Raw genomic sequence first — 12269 nt, forward strand, 5'->3', positions numbered from 1 at the left:
GAAAAAATGTAAATAGTACAGCACGTTATTATGAATGCAATGTGAAACAAATGAACCACAGCTTTTTGTGAATAGCACTGCCTCCAGAACAGGCTAATGCATACAAAAAGTATGCACTTCCTAAATGATAAAGTCATTTAGGACACTTTTCAACGTGTATGTGGCTCCCTTGGCCAACCTAGCAAGATCATTTGGGTTTACGCCGGTGTCGTACGCTAACGACACCCAACTCCTCTTTCCCTTTAAAGACCTGACACCTGCAATAAAAAGATCTTTTGCAGAGGGAATGAGAGCAATATCTGCATGGATGTCATCAAACTGTCTCCAATGCAACATAGGGAAAACGGAGGTCATGTTGTTTGGACAAGCAGCAACACACTGGACACCTGATTGGTGGCCCCTGGAATTAGGTCCTGTTCCTAGCCCTAAAAACACGGTGAAAAACCTTGGAGTGCTATTAGATCAGACACTCACTTACAAGGACCACGTAAATCAGGTGGCTAGTACCTGTTTTCGAGCCATTGGAATGCTAAGAAGAGTGTTTCCCTATCTGCCAGACTGCCACAGGAAAACACTTGTGCAGGCATTAGTCATCAGCAGAGTGGATTACTGCAACTGCCTTCTATTAGGAGCAAATGAAGGGCAGTTTAAAAAGTTACAGGTGATCCAAAACACGGCAGCAAGGGTAGTCCTTAATGCTCCCCCCAGGACTCCCCAGGGGTGTGGAATTTAATAAAATATCTAGTTGTCCATGGGACAAGTAGCTTCATAAATCTGCTTGTCCTTTAACAAAACCCACTTGTCCCTTTAGTGCCATATAGTGCACCGTCAAATAATGGCAGCAGTCTCGTCATAAAAGAACTTTGGCAATTGCCACTCTGGTTATGTCAGGCTCATAGTATAGACGGATTTGAATACTAGCAAATCCCTTATTTTGCATCCTTTTTGCAAGTCTACATGCTGGGTTTGGAGGTAGCAGTAAGCAATATTTACAGGGTTAGAATGCTCTTTCGAGTCTACGCAAACCTACTAACGCGCATATTTTGAGGGCTTTCATCAGCTCTCTTTAATCCTTTCCAATACTGAGAAGGGTTGGAAATGTACTTCTGACAGTAGTAACATTTCTTTGAGGGCTGGGAAAAATGTGGTTCGAAGAAAAGTGAACTTGTAAACATTAAACAGATAGATTTTCGCAGTGGCAAAACTATACATTCATAGCTCATGTGAAAGTGCAATTCTCAAATATTTCCTAGAGTATGATTTCCTGGCCTACTTAAGGAAATTCATGTGAATTCATGAAAGATGTAAATCTGCATTAATGCAAGGACATCAATAATTGTGCACTTTTGTGGCTTTCTTTAACAATTGAGCTTTAACCAAGAACTTTTGTTTTAATTAAAATGCTCTCTCTATCTATCGGCTGACTTCACTGTGTGTAACAGCATTCTGCTCTTTTACAAGAAGCATATCTGCACAAAAAGTAGTTTTGTTCAGTTCCAGGAACTACTGTGGCAATGTGGGCTTTTTGAGAACAAAAACAGTTGGCTGTCTAGGAAGAACGTGCTGGCAAACAGCACCACGCTCACCTGATAAGCCGAGATAGAGTAAGGAGCATTGTGCAGGCCAAGTGGGTGAGCAGAAAATTAAAATACACCCCACTTTGAACCAAAGTTCCTATGCTACCAAGCAAGTGAAGAAAGCCATTGCAACCCTCTCTAGAAAAGCTCTCGTCTTTCCCATCCAAGCATCTACCCTTTCATCTTTTCATTCGCCCACTGATATCTACCATTTTACCTTTACATTGTCATCCATTCATTCTTTCATCCAATAGCCTTTCACCATTGTTTTTCCATCCAACCATCCGCTCACCCATATCTAAACCTACCCAACCATCTCCAAACATATACATCCATCTATTGCAGCCACCCACCCATCCTTTTTCTCACCCATCCACCACCCTTTCACTCCTTCCATCCACCCTCCTTTTTATTCATCCATCCATTTATCCATCCTTCCGCCCACCCATCCATCCATCCTTCCACTCATCCATCTTTTCTCTCACTAATCCATCCACCCTATAACCCACGCATCCACTCTTTCCTTCATCACATCAGTCGTCCATCCACCATACCTGTCACTCATCCATCCTTGAACCTATCCTTTCACTCATTCATTCATTCATCCATCCATCTAGCCAGACACACTTACACTCACTCATCCAACCACCCTTTCACCCACACATCCATCCATCCTTTCACTCAATCACCTGCTCTTTCACATTACTTATCAGCCTTTGTCTGCTGAGTTGTAGACCGAAGAGGCACATTAGGGCCTGCACCCCCACTGTAGCTGCTACAATGGGGGGGGTTTGTGACACCCTTCTCCAACCCTAACCTTCCATCTCCAAATCTATCCATCAAACTCATCCATTCCTCCTTCCATTCATTCATCCCTCCCTCCATCCATCCTTTCACTCATACATCCACGCTTTTACCCCATCATCCTCTTTTTAACTCAGATATCCATCCACAGTTGCACTCATCTTCCATCCATTCTTTCACTCATCCATCCATCCATCCATCCATCCCATCCATCCTCCTTTCAACTCATATATCCAGCCTCCCTTTCAGCCATCCCACCATCAATCTGTCATTTTGCTCATCCATCCACCCTTTCAACTCCCTCCATCTATCCTTTCACTCATCAGCCTTTTCACTCCACTATCCACCCATCAATCTATCCATCCAGCAACCTTTCCACAGAGCCACCCACTTATCCATCCATCCACTCACCTATCCACCTATCCTCCACCCGCCTACCTATCCACTTATCCTCCATCCACCCATTTATCCATCCATCCACACACCTATCCACCTATCCTCCATCCACCCACCTATCATCCATCCACCCACCCAACCATCCAACCATCCATCTTCTTTCTTTCAGCCGTCAATCCACCATTTCATTCAGCCATCCATCCTTTCACTCATCCATCCTCGTTCACCCCATCCATTTATTTACCCTTGCGTTAATCCTCCTATCCTTTCACTCACCCATTCTTACATCAATCCTTGCATCTATCCATCCACCCTTTAACCCACTCGCCCACCCTTTCACAATAATTAGCCTTTGTCTGTGAACCTACAGATGAAAGACGCCTATCAAGAACCTCACAGCTGCAGTAGCTGCTACAACTGTGTGTTTACGGTGCACCCTGGAGAAGGCAAAAAGTGAGACGAAGTGCACGTACAGAAATAGGTGTGGGCCTGAGGCCTGCATGAAAGCCCCATGGGGAAAGTAAGGAGATGTAATGTACGCGTAAGATATGAGAGGCCAAGAGAAGGGGGTCAGGGCTGTCAGATGGCGGGGGAGGGGGGTTAGCAGGTATAGGCACCGAGTAAAACATAAGGTGTATAGGAAATACAAAGGGGAGGGGGGCACGAGCTTCATGAGAAGGGAAAAGAAGGGGCTTTACAGTAGTTCCTGGAGGTGAGGATGTGGAGGAATCTTGGGGCCGTAAGAGGCCCAAGGGTGAAGCACAGAATGAAAGGCAGGGATCACAAGTTCAAGTCAGAGCGGGGCCAAGATGCAGAAAAGGCAGTCTCTTACATGCCAGTGCTGCGGGTGTTCTGGAGCTGCAGAAGCTCGATGTTTGTCTCAGGCACAAAGTAAATGAAAGGACCAGGAGGGGGCCCACAAGCCACACGTGAGCCTGATACTGCTGTGGATGTACATGCTGGGGTCGGAGGTAGCTGCAACTTTGACCTTCGCTCCATCATGTTCTTCTGCTCAGGGGAAAGTGAAAGTGCAACCCCCAGCTTTTGCATTCGTCCTTTCAGTGCTAATAAACTGCTCTGAGTGACTTATTAACTGGATGTGAACAACAGAGTTCAACAGCTGTCTATCAAATTACTTTAGGACTTTCTACTTGTCCTTCAGACAAAACAGAAATTAAAACCTCTTGACCTTGTAGAAAATCTAGATGTCTCGGGCGTCGGGAGATATGAATTCCCCACCCCTGACTCCCTCCCTCCCGCTGCTGATTAGGCTCCACTGGTTACCAGTGAGGAAGCGCGTGCAGTTTAAGACCCTATGCACCATCCACAAAAGTGTGATAGGCAAAGGCCCAAAATATCTAGCCATAATCTTCCAGCTATATGCCCCTGGACGAACCCTGCGCTCAGGCAACCAGCAGCTTCTGCAGGTGCCTAGAATAAAAAAGTCCAGACAAGGAGGGCGAGCTCTAGCCCATCTAGGACCAAAGCTTTGGAATTCCCTACCTCTCGAGATGAGATCACTCACCAATCATCTGACCTTCCGTAAGCTCTTAAAAACACATCTATTCCCCAGTAACTGATCCCCCTTTTTAATATGTACCATCTATCTATCCATAATCATCTGAGGATATTCTTACCGGCAAAGCGCGGAGATACCCCTTCGGGGGTCTATTCAGGCGCTATAGAAGAATATAAAATAAAAATAAAATAAAATAAATATACCAGGAATTTAAAAATTGTTGTTCCATACATACATACATGAAAACAGCTCTACTCTAAAAAAAAAGATAACTTACCCGATCATCAAAACATAATGGGAACACAAATTAACCAATGTAACCATCAAAGACATTTCTTAGGTCCTCATGGGAAGCCAACCCAAGCAATAGGAGAAAAATAAAACACATGAAAGCCAGTGGCTGAATGGGTCTATCACACAGCTATCTGTGTGCATATTTTGAAGTACTTTTTTTAAAAGAAATTATAGTTTAAGGATTTTTATATCTAAAGCTGTTTGAAAGCAGGCCTAAAACATCTATCCTTCTGGACGGTAAAGAAGTCCAAATCCCGCTTTTGAACTCTAAACACTATTTTTGGGATTTTAAATAATTTGGAAGCGGAAGCCATGCAGTATGTGTGACTCTTGTAACATTACTGTGATTTTGAAAATGTCTTAGTGAAATACATGTGTGTTGTACACCTATGCCAATAGACACGATTCAGGTGGGAAACTCAGGATTTTTTTAAGCCCAAAATGACTTTATATTGGCTACCTCCCTCTAGGCCGCCTCTGCAAATAAAAGCCTATAGGTAAAATGCATTCTTCCGATTATTTTTCAAAAATCTCCCACTTCCTCTTCTTAAATGTTTGCATGGATGGTTATCAAGGCCACTGGAATTGTGCGATTGTACGACCACCGCAGTTATAGATTTGCCGCATTTGCCATATATTCCATCCCCTGCAAATTTTAACAAAAAAATGTTTGAGCTCAAATGGTTCAAAAGTTACTATAAACGCAGCAGCACGTGCTACTGCGCAGTGGAAAGATCCTTGCAAAGCTTCACTGGACATCTTTATGTTGCTTATTGCTATATATTTGGGTGTTAAACTGGTAATAATGATGGGCAACCAATGGCCAGACAGTGTTAACGAGTGTAAAATGATAAAATAATTAAGTAATACGATCACAAAATGTGTCGCATAATTTGTCTTTTCTTGCTGCATAATTTACTCAACCGTGCCACATATGTTTCCCTTCACTGCCGCATAATTCCAGTGGCCCTGGTGGTTATAGCCTCATATAGCCGGAGAGACTTAGGTGGGTGTGGTGTTTTCGTTGCGTCTGCACTCTGCAGCCACAGCCCACTGAATAATTAATCTGAGGTCTGACATACTTTCACCTTTTGACTGGCAAACTTAGTCTGTCATAAGTGACTTAATATACTGCGGTGTAGGCTTCATTTCTGCATATTCGTGGTTCCTTTTAGTTTTGTTTACTCTCGTAGGACAGCACTTCTGAGGCACGCGGATAAAGTAACATCCTCCAGAAAAATAACCACGCACTGCACTCAGCTATCCTCCCAATACGAGTGCGCCTGACACCGGTAAACAAGCGGCTTACATCACATGTCACCGCCCACGGAAATGAAAAAACAAGTCTTAGTGAAATGACCTCACTTAAAACTTAGAAAGAAAAAAAACAAAAGAGAAAGGCAATCGGGGATGATGCTGGACTGTGTTTCAGGAGAACCTTGCCTCCAACTTCGGATCGAAGCATATGTAATTTTGTCCTTTTAATGTTTAAAGTTAAATAAAATTCAATTCAAATCAAACATCTACTGTGTCTTAGAAAAATGAACTGTGGTTTTCAGTTAGGAGAAGGTACTAAGGTTAAGCTAGAGGTAAGGAATGTATTATAGAACCATTTTAAGTTGGAGATAGTTGTACCGCAAATTCTTTAGTTTTATTACATATTTCCATGATGAAATTGCTACTTTTTCATATTTCCAGTGGCGTGAACGAGCCCGCCAAATTCCAAGATGGCCACATCGTTTCCGTCGTTCACATTTGACAAGCGGCATCCATTCGAGTCCTTCTTCTTTCCCTTAGTTTATGAGCTACGCATCAGTGTCCCCTTTCCCTTTCCATGCTTTGATAGAATTGACCAGTGAAGCAAAGTAGATCTGCGCGTGCGCTGTGTTAGTGTTGGGCATAGGGCAGGATGAATGCTGCTCCCCAAGATGGCGGCGGAGGGAGGAGGGAAGGAGATGAACGAGATTAAGACCCAGTTCACCACCCGAGAAGGCCTCTACAAGCTGCTGAGCCACTCCGAGTACAGCCGTCCCAACCGGGTGCCTTTTAATTCGCAAGGCTCCAACCCCGTCAAGGTTTCCTTCGTCAATGTCAACGACCAGTCTGGCAATGGGGACCGGGTCTGCTTCAATGTGGGCCGTGAGCTCTACTTCTATATCTACAAAGGCGTGCGCAAGGTGAGGCTGGCATGGGTCTTGGGATGCCACGGGAGATGGTGTTAGAGGGGTGCAGTTCATGGGGAAGTTCCACCTTGTGGGCGGAGCTATAGTCAATTTAGTGCTGACTTCTGGATGTTCTGTGCTTTGGGACGTTGTTACCTTGGGTGTGTGTATCTGTCTCTCTGTACCTTAGAGTATGAATTGCTGTCGTGGGGATCTATATGGTTTAGTGGTTGAAGACCTTTAGTCCTTAGTTGTTGCTACTTAGGGGACTGTCTCTTTAGAGATACTGCTCCTTTGGGGGCGTCTGGTCAAAGAGCATTGCCTCACCCGCTTTGTGGTGCGTGGTGTATTGTCCCCTTTGGCTTGTCTCCTCATTTTTTGTGGTTGGGTGTTGCTTTGCGATGCATATTTTTAGGACATTTTGGCCCTGTTCGTTATATTTTTAGTTCGTGGTTGATTTTTCAGTGTTTGGTATATTGTTCTTCACAGGTTATGATCCTGCCCTTCGCCAACCTTCACCCACTCGCTCATCAGGGGCACTTGGACCAGTTGCATGATGCGATGGTACAACTACGCTGCGCTAGTATTTGCTTTTTTTTGGTTGTGGGTTTCGGTTACCACCGTCCTTTACTCCTACCATGGGTGCCCTCTTAACTCCCGGTCACCTGATGCTTATGCCTGGCTCTAATCACAGGCGAGCACTCTCTACTTATTAACAGCAGGTACAAACCAGTACGGGGTGGCAGGCACTCTTCATGGTAGGTGACAGGATGCAAATGAGGAGATTTAGAGGCACAGTGTATAATGCAACTACCACCTTTTTTATTTTTCTCTCAGTATTTCATTTCTGTGGTGTGTTTCGAAAATGATTATTATGAATATTTTGGGCTAGGATATAACTTTGAAAGACGCTCTGACTTCCGATAGACATAAACACAGAAACAAAACGGCGGCTTATGCACAAAAAAGTATGTTGTAACTGTGCCAAGTCAGAAATCGATATTTATCAACACGAATAACTTTTATTGGCATAGGGGATCAGGGCAGATCTTTAGTTTCTTGTTGATTACAACAGGCGCCCTTAAAAAAATAACCACAGGAATATTAAGTCCTCAACATTTAAGTGAAAGTACTCGATAGGATTTAAATCTAAACGTTTAAAATTTGCATACTGTAACATAACTTGCCTCTTGTGTATATAAAGTGCATTTTTAAAAAACTTATTTTCTCACTTATGAAATTGCTTGAAGTCCTTGGGTATACAGCCTTAATTATTACCTGTGAGATACTGTAGTCTTCCAATAATGTGTTACTGTTCGTTGCCGTTACTCAGTAGGAATTATATTTATAATAGTAAATTAAAATCTGCTCCTAGTAAGCCAGTTGACTGAGCTGTCAATGCATTTTAAGCCATCAGTTGGAGCCTTTGTGTCTGCAAGATGTCTCTAGATGCGGATGGCAGTTAAAAGCCACAAAAATCTATATGTATTTATGTCGTAATAGAGGAGTGCAAATTTCGTTTAGTCTCCAGCTCTCTATTGCTAAATTTAAACGCCCCTCTTTTTTTAGAATAGCACTTTTACTCTCTAATAGCACATGGCATGTTATTTGGCCACCGCCACACGCGGGGTATGGAAGTCTCGAAATCTTATTAACACTCGGGTACAGACCGTAAAATGAAACCATAATATGGTTTTTTAACTAGGTCAATTGATTGCAATTTTTAAAGGAGTACATATTTTTACCACACACCATCAATAAAGTGCCCAGTCTTTAGAGGGACATTTTAGCTAAACGTTCAGAGGAAAGCATGTTGAATTTGCAGTCAGGTTGTTGGTGGAAATATTACTAACCTCATATTTAGTGTTCTGATAACGTGCTGATCGGTAACATCATATGTTGACCTAAAATGTGGAGCAAGCTCTATTTTTGTTGTTACTCGGCTTTCTGTAATCATTTTGTGCTGAATGCTGTTCTTCTGCAGGTAATAAAGTAAACATTCGTTTTGGGGATTTTACTCCGTTTCAGTGTAGGCCTTTTAGCAATGATGTGAAAAACATTCAAGGGGAATTCTATTTTTCTTGTTGCATTGTCTGTGCTCAAGAGGTACTTTCTAAAAATGTATAGAAAGGTACCAAGACACTGTTTAAAAAGGGCGTCATGAGGGGTCTATCCCACTGATGTCTAAAGATGTTTTTTCCCTTGGCAATACGGTTTGTTTTTAATAGTTGAACCCTGAAAAGGAGTTTTAAACTTGTTGATGGGAAGAAATGGTCACAGCAAATAAGCAATTTTACCGTAATGTTGGAAAACTTTCCTGTAGAATGAGCAATGCCATAAATTTCGCATGACCAATCAAATGCTACCCAAGTTGGTGAAAGGTCAGGTGGAAAACCAGACTTTTTTTAAAACATTTTTTTAAAAAGAGTTCTACAGGTAAACAGCGAAGAGAGGACCACGATGGACATAAAACATGCATTTGCTCCTACCTTTTTAGCAATAGATAGAATTTTCAGGATTTGACTGAAAAATAAAAATAGTCCACTGGCCGCAGATGTTTCATGGGAAGGTGTCACACTAGTAACAACAATGACTTGGCCAGTAGTTCGTTTAATTTGTATAAAGAATGTTAAGCCCATGGGCTTAGCCCATAATTTACGAAAATACATAATACAAGGTTCCTGGTATTAAAGATTAAAAATAATATACGTTTATTTTTTTTCTGAAGTATGCTGTTTCTAGCTCTTTTATTAGAGGTGACGTCAGCTGTCTCTTCAGACTATTGTGTTTCCAATAACTTCACACATAATATACATAAACATTGGGGTTTTTGGTTACCAGGCTGGAGTGATTCATCTGTTAAATTGTCTTTATAATTTCTACTTTCGACTATCACAGCATATAGTATGTATGGGGCAGTGTCCAGGCAACTTTACCTATTTGCTCCCTTCACTTGGAGTGACTTCACGAAGCATATGCAAATTGTTCACATCCACCTAAAAATAGAACATTTCTCCTCTTTGATAAAACCTTGTTCGCAAGTCTGTTTTTTATTTTAGTGATGTTATATATTGCATCTAAATGGTGACTTTTTATTTTGCCTGCTCTTTGGCTACCCAGTTGGGTGGCAATTTATTTTCTGTCTGTTATAAAGTGTTTCCGTACCATTGTAACTGCTTGGGTTAGCAGCACTTACTTAGCTATTGATTTATTCTAGTCTCATTCAAAAATAACAATATATATGATATAACAGAAAGGATTTCTTATTAAATATCACTAAGTGTCTTTAAAATGTAATTCTTTACTAATGCAAGCATATGATGGCAGTTTCGAGGTAGCGTAGCCACGTGAAGTTTATTTTTCCTTTCCTTTTAGTGTCATTATTTTGCACAAAAAAAAAGAAACTAATCATCGCATATGGCTGCCATGGCTTTGCCAACGCTTCTTCAATATGGTGCAGCTTGCTGAAAAACTGGGATACAGAGACAAAATATTTAAGCGGAGCACTATTTCTCACATCTTGATTGCATTATGCCTAGTACTTTCGAATGTTTTAATGTTGACACTGGAAAAATAACGATTTAAAAATCTTTGGTAAATCCTATATGTTTGGCATTGGCAGACCTACAGTCTTTTTTGTTAATTTATCGCTGCGAACGTATGCAGAAGGCAATAGCACTTTAGGTTCAAATCTTTTTATTTGAAATCTGCACCTCGAAAACAAGTTGGTCATTGCAAATGCTTTACATGAAATAATAGTAAGAAACATTTGAGAGGCAAAGAACCCTAAATAGGGTGAGCATATCAGTCCAATACCCATCCAACCCATGAAGGCACAGACATACAAAGGGTCCTACGTAATTCCGACCATTTGTAACCCCCGCCTCCCACCCCTCAAACTCCCCTTCCCCTCACCCACCCATCCAGTGCTCATATCCCAGCCCCCCCCCGCTTCCTCTCGCTAGGTCATGATGTATTCGTCATCTGCAACCCCTTTAGGAGGCCTCCTCTTTGGGTCCTGTGAGTCGTAACAAGCAGAGATATCTCGGGCAGGTAAGTTCTCTGAATTCAGTAACCAACAGTGATCGGAACGGTGCCAGAGTTCGTCATACATATCTATATCCCCGGCGAAAGTAAGTGACAACTTCTCCATCCCCAACACACACCACATCCTATGCCACCAACTCGTAATGGAAGGGACCGTAGTGGTGCGCCAGTGCCCCAGGATGTTCTGTACTGCAGATCCTAGGGCGATGGCCATCTGGCGTCCCTTGCGTGAGCGCAGAGGGTATGTCAAGGGGTTAGGGAGCTCTAGTATGGTGTAGGTGGGGAAACTAGGTAAGTCTGTTTGAAAGTGTGTGTCAATGTCGTCTATCACCTGTGTCCAGTACGAATGTATAAGCGGACAGTCCCACAAGAGGGGTAATAGTGTGCCTGTGTGTCCGCACCCCCTCCAGCAATTTTTGTCTTTACTGCGGTCCATCTCATGCATCCGCTCCGGGGTGTAGTACCAGTATGTAGATATCTTAGTTAGTGTCTCTGTAAGCCCGGTGTGGTATGCCGAATGACGTGCCCTGTAGGAGATCTGGTCCCATTCCTTGTGGCTCAGAGTCCTGCACAGCTCCCGCTCCCAACGTCCCTTCCCGGATTATAAAGATGTGCTGTTGGTGGTTGTAGGAATTTGTAGAGATCAGATATTAATTTGGTGTCAAAGGTGCGGGATAGTAGCCATCTCTCGTATGGCTGAAGTTTCCTATCTGCCGTCTCCCGCATCTGCGGCTGGAGTGCCCAATGGCGGACTTGTAGGTATCGCATCCGCTCCGTCTCGTCGAAGTTATATTCCTGCTTGAAGGGGAGTACACCGTCTGGGCCATAGATGTGACAGAGGCATCGACATCCCGCTGGTCGCCAGTGGGTGTAGGCTCCTTTGGCCATGGCCGGAGTGAAGTCTGGGTTATCGACCAGGGGTGTAAGCGGCGAGGGAAAGGTGGTAAGTTCATGTACGATGTTAGTAGCATACCACACTTTTAGTGGGACCCGCGTGATAAATGAGGCATAAAGATTAGCCGGTCGGAAGGCTTTGCAAAGAAAGGGGATCTCCTGGAGCGGGCGCCCTGCCACTGCTTGGTCTTGGAATAGCCAGTGTTTTTCCGACTCCCACTTGCTCCATTCCACCAGATAGCGTAGTTGCACTGCCTGGAAGTATTTGTGCAGATCCGATATTCCCAGTCTTCCTGCCTCAGGAGCTAAAGTAGACAGTGTCCTCTTCATTCTTGGCTTTCGACCCTGCCAGATAAAGCGGGCGAGGTCAGTCTGTGTTTGCCAAATCCAACCTACAGGTGGCTGCGGCGGTAGTGCTCTAAAAAGGTATAGAATTTGGGGAAAAACAGTCATTTTGACCGCCGCGATTCTGCCCAGCCAAGCGAGGGGGGGTGGCGTTTCCATCGTGCCAGCTCCTCGCGTATCTTCCCTTGAAGCGTACTGTAGTTGACTGCCGTCATAGTCATGAGTGTGGGG

General features: G+C 43.3%; 1 protein-coding gene across 2 annotated transcripts in view; it reads left to right on the forward strand.

The window, feature by feature from the left end:
* Window positions 1-6447: 6447 nt before the first annotated feature.
* The window catches only part of WDR20 (WD repeat domain 20), a 263372-nt gene continuing 257550 nt past the window's right edge, over window positions 6448-12269 (forward strand). Inside the window, exon 1 of one of the 2 annotated variants that reach the window (XM_086937827.1) lies at window positions 6448-6767. In XM_086937827.1, coding sequence (XP_086793953.1) covers window positions 6504-6767 — 264 coding nt within the window. In that variant the 5' untranslated portion in view covers window positions 6448-6503. The remainder of the gene's footprint in view (window positions 6768-12269) is intronic. The other variant, XM_086937828.1, reaches the window with a different exon arrangement.

The sequence above is a fragment of the Lissotriton vulgaris genome, chromosome 9, assembly GCF_964263255.1.
Source record: "Lissotriton vulgaris chromosome 9, aLisVul1.2, whole genome shotgun sequence".
Taxonomy (NCBI): domain Eukaryota; kingdom Metazoa; phylum Chordata; class Amphibia; order Caudata; family Salamandridae; genus Lissotriton; species Lissotriton vulgaris.